General features: G+C 66.9%; 2 protein-coding genes across 2 annotated transcripts; one reads left to right on the plus strand and one right to left on the minus strand.

The window, feature by feature from the left end:
* The first annotated feature begins 1,840 nt into the window (after positions 1-1,840).
* On the plus strand, positions 1,841-8,704 carry TMEM151B (transmembrane protein 151B). Its single transcript, XM_029047664.1, has 2 exons — positions 1,841-2,017; positions 6,661-8,704. Exons 1-2 carry the CDS (start codon positions 1,841-1,843, stop codon positions 8,197-8,199), a joined length of 1,716 nt encoding a protein of 571 aa, XP_028903497.1. The 3' UTR covers positions 8,200-8,704.
* Positions 8,705-12,494: 3,790 nt separating this feature from the next.
* On the minus strand, positions 12,495-18,338 carry TCTE1 (t-complex-associated-testis-expressed 1). The gene is made up of 5 exons (XM_029047115.2): positions 17,879-18,338; positions 16,028-16,258; positions 15,019-15,590; positions 13,577-14,026; positions 12,495-12,850 (listed from the first exon to the last, which is right to left on the minus strand). Exons 2-5 carry the CDS (start codon positions 16,191-16,193, stop codon positions 12,671-12,673), a joined length of 1,368 nt encoding a protein of 455 aa, XP_028902948.1. The 5' UTR covers positions 16,194-16,258; positions 17,879-18,338; the 3' UTR covers positions 12,495-12,670.
* Positions 18,339-18,595: the final 257 nt, after the last annotated feature.

Below are 18,595 nucleotides of genomic sequence, written 5' to 3' on the forward strand. Positions count from 1 at the left end.
CTGCGCCTTGAGGGAGACCCTCCCTCTCAGTGGGGAGGCTGGGAGGGCGTATTGTGCCTCAGTTTCCTCACCTGTCAAATGGGGAGGAAGACTGTGAGCCCCATGGGGGGCAACCCGATGACCTCGTATCTTCCCTGGGGCTCCGAGCAGTGCTTGGCCCATAGTAAGCGCTTAACAAATGCCATCGTTATTATTATTATTATTATTATTATGTTATTATCACCAGTGATCCGGAATCTCCTCCTCTCCGGGGACCTTCGGAGGGACCGGGCCGGCCAGGACGGGACCGGCCGGGACGGGATGGGCCATTCATTCATTGATTCATTCAATTGTATCTATTGAGCGCTTACTATGTGCAGAGCGCTGTACTAAGCGCTTGGAATGGACAATTCGGCAACAGACAGAGACGATCCCTGCCCAACGACGGGCTCGCAGTCTTAGAAGGACCAGGACGGGCCGGGCCAGGACGGGATGGGCCGGGAGGACAGGACCAGCCAGGACAGGACAGGGCCAGCCAGGACCAGCCAGGACAGGACAGGACAGGACAGGACCGGACAGGACCAGCCAGGACAGGACAGGACAGGACCAGCCAGGACCAGCCAGGACAGGACAGGACAGGACCAGCCAGGACAGGACAGGACAGGACCAGCCAGGACCAGCCAGGACCAGCCAGGACAGGACAGGGCCAGCCAGGACCAGCCAGGACAGGACAGGACAGGACCAGACAGGATAGGACAGGACAGGACCAGCCAGGATAGGACAGGACCAGCCAGGACAGGACAGGACAGGACCAGCCAGGACCAACCAGGACCAGCCAGGACAGGACAGGACAGGACAGGACAGAACCAGCCAGGACAGGACAGGACAGGACCAGCCAGGACCAGCCAGGACAGGACAGGACAGGACAGGACAGAACCAGCCAGGACAGGACAGGACAGGACAGGACCAGCCAGGACCAGCCAGGACAGGACAGGGCCAGCCAGGACCAGCCAGGACAGGACAGGACAGGACCAGCCAGGATAGGACAGGACAGGACCAGCCAGGACCAGCCAGGACCAGCCAGGACAGGACAGGACAGGACCAGCCAGGACCAGCCAGGACAGGACAGGACAGGACAGGACAGGACAGAACCAGCCAGGACAGGACAGGACAGGACAGGACCAGCCAGGGCCAGCCAGGACCAGCCAGGACAGGACAGGACAGGACCAGCCAGGACCAGGACAGGACAGGACAGGACAGGACAGGACCAGCCAGGACCAGCCCCAGAACAGGACAGGACCAGCCAGGACAGGACAGGACAGGGCCAGCCAGGACCAGCCAGGACAGGACAGGACAGGACCAGCCAGCACAGGACAGGACCAGCAGGACCAGACAGGACCAGCCAGGACCGGCCAGGACACAGGACAGGACGGGACCAGCCAGGACAGGACCGAACCAGCAGGACCAGCCGGGACCAGCCAGGACCAGCCAGGACAGGATAGGACGGGACCGGCCAGGACGGGCCAGGCCAGGGTAAGAGCAGACCAGGTGAGGAGGGGCCAGGTCACCACTGGCCCTTCGAGGCCCTGCGGGGGGGATGCGGGGGGTGGGGGGGGGGTGAGGGCGGGCTGCCCGGCGGGGCCTCGCGCTCAGACAAAAGGCGGGCGCGGGGGGCGGGGGGCGGGCGGGCTTCAAGGTCACAGCCGCGGCCCCCCCCCGTCCCCGTCCTCCTCCCCCCCCTCCCCGGTCCCGGGGGCTGCGGGGGGCGGGTCCGGGCCGGCCCCTCCCCCCCGGGGGCGGGGGGGGCGCGGGATGCCCGGGGAGACGGTGCGCCGTGCGCTCCGCGCCCAGCCCGCGCGCCATGGCCCCCCCCGGCTCGGTGTCCGGAGAGAACGGGGGGCGGGGGGCCTGCGGGGCCGGAGACCCCGGACCCCCCGGACCCCCCGACCGCCGCCGACACCGGGAGGAGGAGGAGGAGGAGGAGGAGGAGGAGGAGGGAGAGGAGGAGGGGGCGGAGGCCGGACCCGCCCGCGAGGAGGTGAGTCCCGGGGACCCCCCCCTCTGGCGCCCCCCCCCCGGGCCCGTCCGGGGGAAACTGAGGCCCGGGAGGCGGGGGGCGGGACGGTCCGGGCCTCCCGCAAGGTCAGGGGCGGGGGTGACCTCCGCGGGGGAGGGGGGGGCGGGGACCGGAGGCCTCCTGGTCGGGAGGGGCGGGGGTCGGGCCTAGCTCGCATCGGGGGGGCTCCCGGGCCCCGGCCCCCCTCCCCGGGCCTCCCCGGGTCCCCCCCGGCGGACACCCGGACCCGCCCTGTTTCGCCCCCGCGCTCGCACGCACTCCCCCACGTCTTCGGTCCTCTTCCCCATCCCGAGGGGACCGGCCCCCCACCCCCCCCCGGCCGATCGATCGATGCCATCCGTCGGGCCGTCACCTTGTGCAGAGCGCTGGGAAGCCTACGATAGAACGGGATGGGCAGAGACGTGCCCCAGCCTCCGTCCCCCAAGGCTCGGCCCCGTCCCCGAGGGAGGCCCCGGCATCCCTGCCGCAAACCTCCCAAACGCATCCCTCCTCCGGCCCTCTCCCTCCTGTGTCCGGCCCCCGGTGAAGTGGGGAGGCTTTCCTCCCGTCTCCCCGCCCCCCGTCCCGCTCCCCCGTTCCCTCCCGCCGACGAGGACGACGATCCCCGACCGGGATAACCGTCCGGCGCTCACGACGCGCCGGACACCGGCCCGAGCGCCGGGGTGGGGACGGGGCGACGGGGTCGGACGCGGTCCCCGTCCCCCGTCAGGCTCTTCCGGACGGGGGAACCGAGGCACCGGGGAGTGGAAGGGCCCGGCCCGGGGGCGCGCGGAGCCTGGACCGGACCCCGGGTCCTCCTGACCCCCGGCGGTCCGGCCCCTGGGCCGGGCCGCCCTTCTCGAGGGGAAGGGATCGTGTCCCTCGGGTCCTTCGTGCTCACCCGAGCGTTTAGTCCAGGGCTCCGCACGCGATGAGTGCTGGGTAGATATCACGATGGGTGGGCTGGATTCCCGCCACGCAGATCCAGCCCTAGCCGGCTGCCCCCGGCCCCGCCGGGGGATACCTTCGGGTCCCTCGATGGGCCCGTCGCCCCCTCGGACCCTGGCGATCGGCCCCGGGATTCCGTCGTCCGTCGGACCCGCACGATCCCCCCCCCCCCAGCCGACGTTGGGATGTCGGAGAGCCTGGACGACATCCGGTGGTTTGGGACTTTAGAATCCGGTGGGCCGCACAGAATCCTTCGTGTGACGACACCGGTTTGGTGGAGGAGCCTGTGGTGGGAGTGAGGGCTCGGTCGGGGATTAGAGGTTGGGGCCGAAGGGTCCGGGCGACCGCGAAGTGAGGAGGAACCGAGGTCTGGTCCGTTTCCACCTCCGCTTTGGGCTTTGGGTATCGGGCCGTTTCTGCTTCATCGCCTTGCTGCTCGATCGATCGATCGATCCGTCGATCGCGTTTATCAGGCGCCCGCCGTACAGAGCGCTGTGTTTTGCGCCCGGGAGAGTACGACGCAACAGTAAATAGACCCGTTCCCTGCCCGCAACGAGCTTGCGGTCTAGAGGGGGAGACAGACATTAATATAAATAAATAAGTTATGATTGTTATTACTGTTATCACTGTGGCATTAGTTAAGGGTTGACTACGTGCCGAGCGCCGTTCTAAGCGCTGGGGTAGATACGAGGTCATCAGTTTGCCCCACGTGGGGCTCACAGTCTTCAGCCCCCTTTTCCAGATGAGGTAACGGAGGCACAGAGGAGTTAAGTGACTTGCCCAAGGTCACACGGCTGACAAGTGGAGGATCCGGGATTAGAACCCGGGTCCTCCGACTCCCAAGCCCGGGCTCTTGGCCCAAGGCCATGCTGCTTCTCTACGTACGTAAATGCTGTGGGCCTGGGAGGGAGGATGAGAAAAGGGAGTAAGGCAGGGCGACGCGGAAGGAAGTGAGCGTTGGCGCATTCTAATCGTTCATTCGGTCGTATTTATTGTGCGTTTACTAAGTGCAGAGCACTGTACTAAGCGCTTGGAATCCTTTTCAGGCCTCTCTGGTCCCTCTCCCGTGTCTTTCACCCTCAGCCTCCCGATCAATTAATCATATCTATTGAGCATGCCGAGCCCTCTACTAGGCATTTGGGAGACCACAGAATAACCGAGATAGTAGACGTGTTCCCGGCCCACAAGGAACTTACAGTCTCGAGGGGGAGACGGACGTTAATCTAAATAAATAAAGAATTATAGATAGGGACGCTCGTAGGGTGGGATGAAGAAAGGGTGCAAGGGTGACCCAGAAGGGAGTGGGAGAAGAGGAAGTGGGGGCTTGATTGGGGAAGGCTTCATTTATTTTATTCATGATGTGTATAAATCTATACTTCTATCATTTATAGGGATGCTATTGATGCCTGACTAGCCGTTTTTGTTTTGTTTCGTGGTCTGTCTCCCCCCTCCTAGACTGTGAGCCCGTCGTTGGGTAGGGATCGTCTCTGTTTCTTGCTAATTGTACTTTCCAAGCGCTTAGTACGGTGCTCCGCACACAATAAGCGCTCAATGAATACGGTGGAATGAGTACCGGTAGATAAACAGTAATAATAATAATCTGCACTTTGCTGATAGGTGTTTAACTCGGCCTGGGGAAGGAGGCCTCATCCCCGCCTTCACAGAGCCGACGGGTCTAATGGGAAGACGGTTGATCAATCGATCATGTTTAGTGAGCGCTTACCATGCGCAGAGCACTGTCCTAAGCGCTTGGGAGAGCACGCTGCCACAGACAGGGCAGTCAGAGAAGGTGTAAAGACGCAAGGGACAGGGGCAGAGACCACATAACAGGTACCAATGAACGTCAACAGTCGACACACCCAGAGCGGCGTAGCCTAGTGGAAAGAGCCTGGGTTTGGGAGTCAGAGGACCTGGGTACTAATCCCAGCTCTGCTGGTTTCCTGCCGTATGACCTTGGGTGAGTCACTTGACTCTTCCATGCCCGTTTCCCCATCTGAAAATGGGGATTCAGTGCTCCCCACCCCCCGACTCCCAACTGTGAGCCCCGTGTGGGATAGGGACTCTTTCTGACCTGATCATCTTGTATTCACCCCAGGGCTTAGAACAGTGCTTGACACACAGTAAGAGTTTAACAAAAACAGGACCGGCTACTACTAATGATAACGACGGGAATAATAACTGCAGAAATAATCAGCACCACTGGGCCAGAGTCAGATCAGGTCAACTCTGAAAAGGCTTCCCGGAGGAGGTTTGAGGAGGATTAGAATGTAAACCCCTTAAGGGCAGGGAACCAGTCCCCTGGCTCGATTGTATTCTATCCTTGCGAACACTCAGTAAGTACCACTGATTGACCGATTGATCGATTGGCGCTAGGAGAGGGTGGGGTTCGCTCTCGGGGTCGGCAGACCGGGAACGCGGAGCGGAGAAGGTAGGGGAAGGTCCCTTGGCTGGGAGTGGGAAGCTGGGAAGCGGAGGTCAGCGGGAGCCGGAAAGGTGGGTGCTGAGGAGCAGGCCTCCGGGAAAGGGGGTCGGGGGGCTCTCCGGGGCGATGGCGGGGGCGGCAGCAGAGGCCTCCCCCTGCCTTGTCTGCGGGCAGGTGGGTGGGGTGAGTCTCCCCGCTTAGCTCTCACTGATGCTCTCTTCCTCTTTTCCTCCTCACTTTTCTCCTTCCTTCTCGCTTTCTGTCCCTGTCGTTCTCCCTTCCTGATGGCCTCTCTCTCTTTCTCTCTCCCTCCCCTTCCTTCCTCCCTCTCGCTCTCTCTGCCTGATGGCTTCTCTCCGTCTCTGTCTCCTTCCCGATGGCCTCTTTCTCTCCTTCCATTCTCCCTTCCCGATGGCTTCTCCCTCTGCTGTCTGTCACTCTCCCTTCCTTTTGGCTTCTCTCTGTCTCTGTCATTCTCCCTCCCTGATGGCCTGTTTCTCTGTCCCCCTCCCCGCTGGCCTCTCTTTCCCTCTTCCTCTCATGGCCTCTCTCTCTCTCCTCCTGATGGCTTCCTCTCTGTCTCCTCCCTGACGGCCTCTCTCCCTCTCTGCTGCCACTCTCCCTTCCCGATGGCCCGTCTCCGTCTCTCTCTGACGTTCTCGCTCCCCGATGGCCTGCTTCTCTGTCCTCTCTCCCCCTCCCCGTCCCCTCTCTCTTCCCGATGGCTTCTCTCTCTGTCTCTTTGCTTATGCCCTCTGTCTCTCCCTCTGCTGCCGTTCTCCCTGACGGCTTCCCTGGCTCTGTCGTTCTCCCTCCCCGATGGCCTGTTTCTCTGTCCTCCTCCCTGCTGGCCTCTCTTTCCCTCTCTCTCTCTCTCTCTCTCCCCCCCGATGGTCTCTCCGTCTCTGTCACTGTCCCTCCCCGATGACCTCTCTCTCTGTCTCCCTCCCCGATGGCCTCTCTCCCTGCGGCCATTCCCCTTTCTCCCGGCTTCTCTCTGTCGTGCCCCCTCCCCGATGGCCTCTCTCTCTCTCTCTCTCTCTCTCTCTCTCTCGGCTGCCGTTCCCCTTTCCCGCCGGCCTCTCTCTGTGTCTCTCCGTCTCTGTCCTCCTCCCTGCCCGACGGCCTCCGTCTCTGTCTCTCTCCCATCCTCCCCCCGGCCCGCCCGTCCCTCCCCTGGTCTCTGTGCGTGCGTCCCCGCCTCTCCCTCCGTGCCGCCCCTGCCCCGGGTCCCCCGCGGCGCGGGCCCGAGCAGCAGCGCCCGGTCCAGCCGTCCCTCACCAAGTCCCTGTGCCGCGAGTCGCACTGGAAATGCCTGCTGCTCTCGCTGCTCATGTACGGCTGCCTGGGGGCCGTGACCTGGTGTCACGTGACCAAGGTGACCCGCCTGACCTTCAGCAGCGCCTACAAGGGCAACTCGCTCATGTACCACGACAGCCCCTGCTCCAACGGCTACGTGTACATCCCGCTGGCCTTCCTCCTCATGCTGTACGCCGTGTACCTGGTGGAATGCTGGCACTGCCAGGCCCGCCGGGAGCTCCAGTACCGGGTGGACGTGGGTAGCGTGCGCGAGCGGGTGGGCCGCCTGCAGCGGGCCACGCCGTGCATCTGGTGGAAGGCCATCAGCTACCACTACGTCCGCCGGACCCGCCAGGTGACCCGCTACCGCAACGGGGACGCCTACACCACCACCCAGGTCTACCACGAGCGCGTCAACACCCACGTGGCCGAGGCCGAGTTCGACTACGCGCGCTGCGGCGTGCGCGACGTCTCCAAGGCCCTGGTGGGCCTCGAGCGGCCCCCGGCCACCCGCCTGCGCTTCACCAAGTGCTTCAGCTTCGCCAGCGTGGAGGCGGAGAACGCCTACCTCTGCCAGCGCGCCCGCTTCTTCGCCGAGAACGAGGGCCTGGACGACTACCTGGAGGCGCGCGAGGGCATGCACCTGAAGAACGTGGACTTCCGCGAGTTCATGGTGGCCTTCCCGGACCCGGCCCGCCCGCCCTGGTACGCCTGCCCGTCGGCCTTCTGGGCCGCGGCCCTGCTGACCCTGTCCTGGCCCCTGCGGGTGCTGGGCGAGTACCGCACGGCCTACGCGCACTACCACGTGGAGAAGCTCTTCGGCCTGGAGGGCTCCGGCGCCAGCCCGGCCGGGGCCGAGGAGGACGAGGCGGCGGCGGCGGGCGGGCTCCCGGCCTCCCGCCTGCCCCGCGTCAACACGGTGGACAGCACGGAGCTCGAGTGGCACATCCGCTCCAACCGGCAGCTGGTGCCCAGCTACTCGGAGGCGGTGCTCATGGACCTGGCGGGCTTCGCGGCCGGGGCCGGCGGGGGCGGCGGCGGGGCCGGGCCCGCGCCCTGCGGGCGCTACGGCGCCCCGACCCGGCGCGGCTGCGAGCGCTGCCGCCGCGCCGTCAGCAGCTCGTCCATCTTCTCGCGCAGCGCCCTGAGCATCTGCGCCAGCCCCCGGGCCGGGCCGGGGCCGGCGGGCGGGGGCAGCCGCTTCTCGCTGGGCCGCCTCTACGGGTCCCGGCGGAGCTGCCTGTGGCGCAGCCGGAGCGGCAGCCTGAACGAGGCCAGCTGCCCCACGGAGCAGACGCGGCTCTCCAGCCAGGCCAGCGTGGGCGGCGAGGACGACGACGACGACGACGGCGACGACGGGGCCCACGCCGGGGGGCCGCCCCCGCCCTACCAGGACGCCCTCTACTTCCCCGTGCTCATCGTCCACCGCCACGAGGGCTGCGGGGGCCACCGGCCCCCGCACCGCCACGGCTCCTGCGTGGAGACCTCGCTGTGACCGACCTCTCCGTCCCCCGCCCGGGGCGGAGGAGGACGGGGGAGGTGGGCGGGGCGAAGGCCGGGCGGTGGCGGGGACTGGCCGTGGCCGGCCCTCCACCGGGCCCGCGCCCCCGCCGCCCCGCTCCCCTCACCTCTGCCCCTTCCACCGGATCTTCCGACTGTTATGCGCGGGGTGGGGCGGGAGGGGGTGGGGGACTGCCTTCTTCCACTCCCCTGCCCGTGGGGTGGGCGAGAGAAAGGATCCGGGCGCCCATCCTCTCCCGAGCCTCAGACGGCAGCGGCTGGGGGGGGGAGGGGGGCCGCCGCTGCCGGGTGAGGGGGAGTGGGGCCGGGGGCGACGACTCCTCACCCCGTCACCGGGGGGGGACTCCAACCAGGGTCTCCCCCGCTGGAACCGTGCAGTCCGGGGTTTCCGCTGGGGGGCCCGATCTTCTGCCCCTCCCTCACCACCCTCCCGTCAGCGGCACCCCGCCCCCCCCCGATCCCCGTCCCCGGGCCCTCAGCTCTCCCCTCCCCGTCTTCCTCCCTCTCCCTTTCCCCGCCTCCGACTGGTTTCCCCTCGGCTCCCCCTTTCCGTGGTCTAGTTCGGCGTTCTCCGGCCCGGAGCTCCCGGCTTCTTCCCTCGCCCCCCGGCCCCGGCCCCGGCTCCCCCCTTCACGGAGGCCCCGCACGGTCGGGCTCAAGCGGCCGGGCCTTCCCGTGGCGGAGGAGGCCGCCCGGACCCTTCCCCTAGCCTTCTTCCCGGAGGGCCCCTCCGGTCCGGCTTCGGCCTCCCGCCCGGTGCCCCGCTCCTGGGCGCCGGAGAGAGAGCGAGGGGCGAGGGTGGAGGCGGGGCCCTCCGGCCAGATCTGCTGCCGCCCGCCCGAGGTCAGGGGTCGGAGAGGCTTTACGGGGAGGGAGGAGGGGAAAGTGTCGGAGGGAGCCGGGGGGGGGGGCGGGGGGGGGACACCGACCGAAGGGTGGGGTCCCTGCCCTCTCTCCCTGGACTTCCTCCCCGCCCCAGAGGGAAACTGGACTGATCTGGGCCCGACGACAATAACGATAACAGTAATGATAACAACTACGGTACTTGTCAAGCACTTACTACGTGCCGAGCTCTGTCCTAAGCGCCGGGGTAGATACGGGTTAAGCAGGTTGGACGCAGACCCCGTCCCGCTCTTTAATTCCCATTTTACAGATGAGGTAGCTGAGGATCAGAGAAGTGAGGCGACTTGCCCGAGGCCACCGAGCAGACGTGTGGAGGAGCCGGGGTCGGAACCCAGGTCCTTCTGATCCCCGGGGTTGGTGGGGGACCTTTCCAGGACTGGGCCTGGACCTTCTCGCAGCGGCCTGGAGGGAAAGGGAGGAGAAACTCCTCCCCCCACCCCCTTGCCCTCACCTGCTGAGGAAGAAGAGAGCTGGTGCCCGCCATCTGTTCCCCGCTTCGGTCCCCATCCCCCCCGACCCCACCTCGGCCCGGCTGCCCGCCTCTCCGCGACCCAGTTTCCCCAGCTGGGATGCTTCCAGAGATCTCGGGGGCCTCCGGAAGCCACCTTGCCCACAGTCCCAGCTGGCCCGCCGGACAGTGGAGGGGAAGGGCTCTGCGGCGGACCTCGGCCGCGGCTCAGCGGGGACGAGAAATCCTGTAATTTCCATAGGCCGGAATCGGATGCTGGGTTGGCTCCCCTCGGGTATCCTGTGGTGCCTAGAGGGGCGGCCAGCTAAAAAAAACAACACCAGAAAAGGGGAGAGCCGGCATGCTCTATGGACCGGCATCGTTCGGTCGATCGACGGTATTTATTGAGCGCTTGCTATGCGCAGAGCACGGTACCAAGCGCTTGGGAGAGGACGATACCGCGGGATTAGCAGACCCGTCCCCCCTTCCGCTCTCTTTTCGCTCCAGCTAAGGACACCAGGAGCGGGTCCGAAGGTGAACGGCCTGTCCTCGGGGCTCTTCTCCCCTTGCCCTGCTAGTGAGCAGCGAGCAGAGGGAAGGAGCCAGCTCACGTCTTCTTTGGCTGCGCCACGGGGTGTCTGCCATTCCCTTTTCCCCTGCCCTCCTCGGATTCCCCGCATTATGGCCGCTTTGCTTTCGGGGGGGGAGGGGGACGGCGCGGGGGGGAAACCGAGGTCCAGGAAGGAGGGGGGATAGTGGCCCCGGGAGAAATCCTGGCTGGCTGTGCCCTCGGGCCTTGCTTCTTCTTGCCTCCCGGGGTTCTTAGCGATGCTCCCTCTGGTCCTCCCCTTTCCCCCCTGCCACCCCGGCCCCCGATCTGAGACCCCCCCCCAAGTCCCTAGCTCCTAGCTGACGCCCGTCTCCCCTCCAGCTGCGGCTGTGTCCACGCCAGGGCCGGGCACGGGAAAGGGTCCCGCGAGGCGTCCGGGAGCCGCCCCCCGATCATGGGCGGAGGGGTGGGAATTCCCGGGGGAGGAAGCGTGGCCACGGCGGCTCCTAGCCCTGGGGTTTTCTCCTCCCTTCTGCCTCTGCGGATCCCTCTCCTTCCTTCCTTCCTCCTCTTGGTCCTGTCTCGCGGACTTCCTTCTGGAGGATGTCGTTGCCCCCTAGCCTCTCCCCTAGGCCCGCTGCGGCTTCTCCTTCCTTGCTCCTTCGAAAACCTCTTTCCCAGAGGCTTGGTGTGGGCCAGAGCACCCCCCGCCCCCCCCCGAGATTTCTGCCCGACCCAAGTCACCTATCCGGGTCGGGGTCCCGTGGCTTAACTGCCCACCTATGCAAAGCCCCCTCTGGAGCCTAGAGGTTCTCCCGGCCGGAATTGGCCTCCATCCCGAGGCCCGTCAGCCCTATTCTGGGATGGAAGAGGTAGGCGGCTCTATCGGCTCGCAGAAGCTGGGCCGGGCGTAGGGGGGGGGTCTGGAGGTGGCGGGGCCGGGGGCCAGGGCCTTCCGCCGGTCCCGTCCCCTCTCCCTTCCAGGTGCCGGGTACCCCAAGAACCTTGGTGGCGTCGGGGGGCCCCCGCGGGTCTTCCCTTCCAGTCCTCCTTTCTCGGGGAGCTCCTGGGGCTCCCCGCAATTGGCTGGCGGGTGCCGAGCTGCGCGGGTAACCCTGAGTGACCCGTTTCTGCGCCACCGCCCTGGGCCCCGAGGGCAGGCCGGGGTGACGGTCACCGCCGCCGCCTCCCCGTGGGCAGCGGGCTCGGGGGAGCGTTGGGGCCGGGAGCCAGGGCACCGCGGCTGCCCCGATTAACTCCGGAGCGCCCGCACCGCAGGCCATCTGCCGCTCGGGCACGCCTCCCCTCCCCCGGGGCCGCCGGTCGCGGATGCAGCCGGATGCGGGAGGTCCCCGCCATGCGGTCCCGCACCCCAGAGAGGGCCCTCACGCGCCCCCGGCCGCACGCGCGGGCCCATCCGTCCCACGCACACATACACCCACCCAGGAAAAAACACCACCCGTATACGCGCGCACATATTCTTTCGTCCGGCCCTCGTTGCTAGGGTCGACTAAAGCGAGTACGATTGATCTCTGAAATGATGTTCCAGGTCGTCTGAGGAGGAGCTCGGCTAGCAGCTGCGGAGGTCTGCACCCTCACCGCCGTGACCTGACGCGCCCTAAGGCTCCCCGGGGCGCCTTGACAGAATTCCACCCGGTCACTCCCCCGGTTGGGCCCGGGACGCCTCTCTGCGGGGCGGGCAGACTCTCGGGCGAGGCCCACGTCCACGCTCGGTTTCGCAGAGAGGTCGTCGCCGCCGACTCCCACGCGCGTCCGGGCGGGGTCTCGGGAACTGGCCGGTGAAGGCCGCAGAAGGGCGGCAACCCCGCGGTTGGCGGGGGGCGGGTTTCTGCTGGGGTCGTTGGGGGGTATTCTAGAAGGGTTTGGACTGGGGAGGGGAGGGGGAGGAGGGCGGGCTGAGGGTGCGGCTCTGGTCTCTGTCTATTGGGTGCATCACGCTGTTGCCTTCCTGTTGGGAATCTCCAAGGATCAAGATTGTAAAAACCAGCCCGGTGTCATAAATAAAAGCTGCAGACGACTCACGGGCCTCGAGTTGGGTGCGCCGAAGGAGGCGGGCAGGCGGGTGGGGGAGGGACCCGGGAAACCAGAGCAGCCGGGATCCCGCTCCTCTAGCCCGGGAGCCCGCCGTTGGGTAGCGGCCGTCTCTATCCGTCGTCGAATTGTACTTTCCAAGCGCTCGGTACGGTGCTCTGCACACAGTAAGCGCTCAAATGCGATGAACGAGAAGGGAGTCTACCGCACCTCGGAACCCGGGAAGCCGGGCGTGGCCCGAGGGGCGGACGGACCCCCACCCCCCACCCTCCGATCCCTCGGCCTTCCTCGGTGGGCCCAGTGACCCGAGCCGCCGAAGGAGGGGAGAGGAGAGATTTTATTCGAAAAATCATTCTGCGAGAAGGGAAGGCCGGAGAAGGGGTCCGGCCTCCTTTCTCCCCCCTCGCCGGCAGGAGGCCGCGAATGCCGCCTCGGGGTGCCAATCTCCCGCCGAGGCCGACGTGAGGGGAGGTGGGGGAGGACCCGGCTCCCTCAGGAAGCCGTCGGCGCCGAGCCGGGTAGCGGGGCCTTGAGGCGCGCGGCCTCCTGATTGGCCTTGAGGGCCTGACCCATGAGGTACTCACTCTCCTGCCCGACCTCTGCCAGCCGCAAGTCGAACTCCACCACCGTCCTGTTGTCGGCCATGCCCTCCAGCAGCTGCTTCCCGCCGTCCTGGGGACAGAGGGGGACGTTGTCGTCGGGGGTCCCGCTGACTCCGAGGGCGGGGCCCTGGGGCCAGCTCCCCGGCTGAGCCTCCGTTCGGGTGACTGACGGCGACCCTGTCCCTCTCCCCTCGGTGCCCCTGAACCGCGCTCCCTGGCCCGCCCCGGTGACCCCCCCCTTGGCCCCCTCGCCCCTCCGGGCTCCGGGGTTCCCTGCCCGAAAATTTCGCCGATGGACCCTTTATAGGCGCGCCCAATTAGATCCACCATTGAGTGATGGCGGATCCGCTCAACTTTGCCGATTCAGATGCTCCTCTGCCCCTGCCCGAGAACCCTCCGCTCCCCCACCCCCTTTTCTCTCTCCTTCTCCCTTTTTTTAAACGGTATCTGTTATGCGCTTCTACGGGCCAGACACCCGTACTTAAGCAACGGGGCAGATACGAGCTGATCAGGTAGGCCACGGTTCACGTCGCACAGGGGGCGCACGGTCTCAATCCCCATTTTCCAGATGCGGGAACGGAGGCACAGAGAAGTTAAGTCACTTGCCGAGGTCGCCCGGCAGGCAGAGCTGGGATTAGAACCCAGGTCCTTCTGACTCCCAGGCCCGCGCTCAGTCCGCAGGCCACGCTGCTTCTACACCCTCTCCTCCGCTCGCTCTCCCCTCCCGGTCCTTCCCCTCCCTCCCTCCCTCCCCCCTCCCTCCCTCCCTCCCCCCTCCCTCTGCCCTTTGTCTCACGGGTCCGATGTGATTGCAGGAGAGGTTGACGCTGGCGAGGGTGGTGTTGACGGAGAGCACTTGGGAGAGGAGGGTGGCCGTGGGCTCGGACAGCTCGTTGCTGCCCAGGTGGAGGACGACGAGGGTGTCGTTGGTCTGGAGGGCGTGGGCCAGGGCCTGCCCGCCCTCGTCCTCGATGCGGTTGAGCCTCAGGTTGAGGGAGGTGAGCGTGGTGTTGTGAGCCAGGGCGCGGGCCAGGGCCTGGGCCCCCGGGGCCCGCACGCGGTTGTTGCTGAGGTTCAGGGCTCGGAGCCGGCTGTGGTTCAGCAGTTTGGCCACGGCCCGAGCCCCGCGGTCCCCGATGAGGTTGTGGGACAGGTCCAGCTCCTCCAGGGCCGGGTGGTCCAGCAGGCCGTGCACCAGGATCCGCGCCTTCTCATCCGTCACCCTGCTCCGGGTCAGCTTCAACACCTGGGGAGGGGGCGGAGACGACGCTCACCACCCGGTGTCTCCCCCCCCCCCCGTTTCCCCTCTCGCACTAGCCCTCCCCCCACTCCTGCGGGGGTAGGAGCGGGGACCCCGACTTCGCCCAGCTCCCGCGGGTTGTCCCCGGGTGGGACCCGGGGCTTTGACGTTGCCCGGGCAGGACGGGAGGGAGGGCGAGGAAGGAGGACGGCTGTCTTGCAGAACGAGCTGAGAGAAAATGGGTCTTCCGAGGTGGGTACACGGGGACCGCGAGAGCCGGGAGAGCGGTGGGACGAGGGGAAGAGGAAGAGGAGAGAAAGGAAAGGAAGAAGAGAAGAAGGAGGTGAACGAGGAGGAGGAGGAGGAGGAGGAGGAGGAGGAGGAGGAGGAGGAGGAGGAGGAGGAGGAGAGATAGCGAGGGAGGATAAGGTGGAGGAGAACAAAGTCAGAGGAGAAACGCCAGAATAATAATAACGATTATGGTGTTCGTTAAGGGCTTACTAGGTGTCGGGCCCTGTTTGAAGCGCTGGGGTAAGATAGACCGTGAGCTCGTTGTGGGTGGGGACCGTGTCTGTTTACTGTTCTATCGTCCTCGCCCAAGCGCTTAGTGCGGTGCTTTGCACACGGTGAGGGCTGAATAAATGGAACGAACGAATCGACGGGTTGGGCGAAGTCCCTGTCCCGCCTGGGACTCGCGATCAACGTAGGAGGGGGAAGAGGTGCCGGACCCCCATTTTACAGTCGAGGAAGCCGAGGCACCGGGAAGTGAAGTGACTTGCCCGAGGCCACACGGCCGGCAAGCGGCAGAGCCGCGATCAGGGCCCCGGTCCTCCTACTCCAGGCCCCGCCGCGCTCTTTCCCCGGGCCCGCGCTGCTTCCACCGGGAGGGATGGGAAAGAGGAGAGGGAGAGCGGGGGGGTCTAGAGAAGGGTGAGAAGAGAGCGGCGGGACCAACGTGCCCCCTCCCCTCCGGCCCCCGCCCCGCCCGGCCGCGGGACCTTGAGGGTCCGGCAGGCCTTGAGGGCGCCGGCCAGGGAGCGGCAGTCCCGGTGGGTGAAGAGAAACAGGTTCCACTCGAAGTTCATGCCGCAGTCCCGGACGCCGTATACCAGGTGGAGCTCCTCCAGCCGGTCCAGGCCGGCCACCACCTCGCCCAGGTCCAGGTGGTCCCGGGCCAGCTCGTCCAGGCTGTCCTCGCTGCCCGAGTCGGACGCGTCCCCGTCGTCGGGCCCCGGGGAGGCCTGCCGCACCGGGGGCGGGAGCTGGTCCAGGATCAGGCGGCGCACGTAGGCCCGGCAGAGGGGCAGGAGGCCCCGCACCTGGTCGGGGTCGCCGGTGCCCGGGATGAAGTGGGTCAGGACGCTCTCCAGGTGACGCTCGAAGAAGAGCCGCTTCCAGCTGGAGCCGTAGAAGCTCACCCGGCACACGGGCCAGCGCCGGCTGCAGCAGCGACACCAGTAGCCCTCGTCGTCGACGAGGTTGGCCGTCACGGCCAGGGGCAGGTTGGGAGACAGGCGCTCCAGGACCTTCCGCCTGTGCCCGGGGAGCAGGTGCTCCAGGATGGGGTTCCCTGCCGGGGCGGGAGGAGACGATCGACATCGCGGCATCGGTCAAGCCTTTACCGTGTGCCGGCTGAGCGCCGGGGCGGGTACGGGCGAGTGGGGTCGGACGCGGTCCCCGTCCCGGGTGGGGCTCCGATCCCCGTTTTACAGATGAGGTCGCGGAGGCCCGGAGAAGCGAAGCGACTGGGCCGAGGTCACGCAGCCAAGGGGCGGAGCCGCGACCAGAACCCACGGCCTTCCGAGTCCCAGGCCCGTTCTCCAGCCGCTACGCCGTAGGCGCCCCGCCTCCGGCGGGGCCTTTCCTTTGGCATCTCTCCGCACCCCCTCCCCTCCCACCTCCCGGTCCCTCGGGCCCCACTTTCCCAGGGGCTCCCCTCCAGCCCACAGGCCCTGGCTCTCGCCTCCTCCTCCCACCCCGGGGGCGGGGGGCTGGGGGGCGCCTCACGCTCAAAGTTCTCGACGATGTGCTGGATGCAGAGCTCGGAGAGTGGGGGCACGATGGCCAGCGACCATTCGGGGTCCTCGGCGATGATGCGACGCATGAGGCGGGGGTTGGAGGCGGGATTGGGGCCCGGCGGCTTCAGCGGGCCCCGGATGGCACCCGGATCCATGCCGGGCCCCGGGGGCTCACGAATCTCGGCCGCTCGCTCGGGCTGGGATCCGGGGGCTCTGTCGACTGAACGTTCGGGACGGTCCGGCCCTTTCTCCGGTGTAAAGGCGTTTCCGGCCGTCTTCCCCCATTAGGGCGGAAGCCCCTCGGGGGTAGGGAACGTGTCGCTTACGGCGTACCCTCCCAGGGCTTAGTACAGAGCGTCGCTCCGGTGGGCACTCGATAAACACGACCGAGGGTCCGGCCCCCTCCCCGCACCGGCCCCGGCTCGGGTCCCCCCCGGGAGCCCCCCGGGGTCGCGTCAGTCGGCCGCCCGTTTCGGACGGCAGCGGGTGTGTGGGCGGCAAGAGGGACGATATATTCGGCTGTAGACTCGAGGGCGGCTCCGCCGGGAGGAGGTGCTTCCCGGTTGACCCTTCCTAGCCGGGCTCCCTGAGCCGCGGCCCCGCCCGCCACGGTCCCCGGCCCCTTCCCTCGGGCTCGGCTCCCGGCGGCCACCGCCCGACGGCCTTGCCGTGGCACGGAGCCCCCCGACCTTCCCCGGAACGTTTCCCGGCGGAGGCGCGGGTGGTCCCCCGGTCTCGGAGGCTCCGCGGCAGCCCAAGCCGCTCGGAGGGGCCGCGTGGCCCGGCGGATAGAGCCCGGGCCCGGCGGTCAGAAGGACCTGGGCTCTAATCCCGGCTCGGCTTAACGAATTCCCTAAGAGAGGCATTTATACGGGGAGTAGATTATCGATATCAATACGACGATTAATAATAACGGTGATCTACATCAAGTGCTTACTCTGTGCCGAGCGCTCAACTAAGCACCGCGGCAGATAAGAGGGGATCGGGTCGGATACGGTCGCGCCGGATTCGCAGTTCGAGAGGGAAGGAGATCGGGTGTTGAATCCCCATTTTACAGATGAGGAAACTGAGGCCCAGAGAAGGGCAGCGGCTCGCCCCAGGTGGCGCAACGGCCGGGGGGCGGAGCCGGGATCGGAACCCAGGTCCTTCGGGCTCCCAGGCCCGTGCTCCGGCCACCAAGCCAGGCTGCTTCCCCAACAGGGAAATCTGGGAAGAAGGAAGCAGGGCCGACTGGGGGGCGGGGGGGCCTTCAGCGGCCAAGGTGTCAAACCGGGCAGAGGGGCGGAGCTGGATGGGGGTCCCCTCTTCTCCTCCCAGGCTCTGAGGCCGGAGAGGTCCAAGCGCAGGCCCCTCCTACCACCGGAACCGGAGAAGCTATTTCGGGCTACGATCACCGCCTCCGCCACCCACGAAGCCGCCTCCAACGGCCTAGAGCTTTGAAATGCCTCCCGCCTCCCTCCCGCCGCTTCTCAAAGGTCGGTTCACCCCTTCCTTTCTTCTCCCCTCCCCACCCCGGGACCCTACGCTTGGTAGCCCGCGGTACCCGGGGCTCCAGAGGGAGGAAAGGAAGCGGCCGCCCTGGGGATGAAAAAGAGGGGAGCCCTCCCCCTTCGAGTGGGACTAAGGTGCCAGCCTCCCTCCTGCGGTGGGGAAGACTCCTCCGCCTGCTTGGGCTGGGACTCCGTCCCCATCTGCCCAGCGGAGGCCCGAGACGCCTTTCCGGGCCCGCCCACGTGCCTGGGAGATTCGGGTAAGACGTGCCGGGAGTCTGACAAACGTCGCCAACCCGAGCTCCCGCCCCCACCCATTCCCCACGGGAGCGGTGGCCGTGGTAACCTACCTCCCGACGGCCCGGCCGCCGCTCCGGCCGGCTCCGGCCCGCAGGCTCGGGGCGGTGGGCGTTTCAAGGTGGCCGGAGGCGCGGGCTCCCAGAAACGGCCCGAGCCTCGTGGCCGCCCCGGGGCCCCGGCTCTCCGCTCCCCGGGGGACCCCGGCTGCGCTGTTTGGGGAAGAGGATGGTCTCCCGGTGGGACAGGTTCAGGGACCCTCGGGTGACGAGGTGTGGGAACGAAAGGAGGCGGGGCACGGGGGCCGAGACGAGGAGATGGGAGACTGGAGGCAGTCCCGGGTGAACGGAGGTTGGAAGTGAAAGGAGGGCCTTCTCGGTGGGGTGGAGGCGGGGGGCTGATGAAAGACCCCGGGGTGGGGGGGGGGGTGAGGAGGAGCAGGAAGAATTGAGGGGGGGGGAGGGATAGGACTGGGAGGAAGATCTGGCCCCCACCCCGACGACCCTTCCCCGTCTCCACCTCGAACACCGCGAGATCCGTCCGGGTGGCGGCCGACCCTGTCTCCGTGGAGACCGCGGCCGAGCCCGTCTCCGTGGGGACCGGCCTGACCTGGAAGTGATCTCGGGGCCGGTTGCTAGGGACGCAGGAGGTAGAAGGCCAGCTGTGTGTGTGAGAGAGAGAGAGAGAGAGAGAGAATATGAATTTGCGTGTGCACGAAGAAGCTGGAGAGGAGGGCCCTCTGTAGCCGGATGTGTGGAAAACACAGGGTG

The sequence above is a fragment of the Ornithorhynchus anatinus genome, chromosome 19 (assembly GCF_004115215.2).
Source record: "Ornithorhynchus anatinus isolate Pmale09 chromosome 19, mOrnAna1.pri.v4, whole genome shotgun sequence".
Taxonomy (NCBI): domain Eukaryota; kingdom Metazoa; phylum Chordata; class Mammalia; order Monotremata; family Ornithorhynchidae; genus Ornithorhynchus; species Ornithorhynchus anatinus.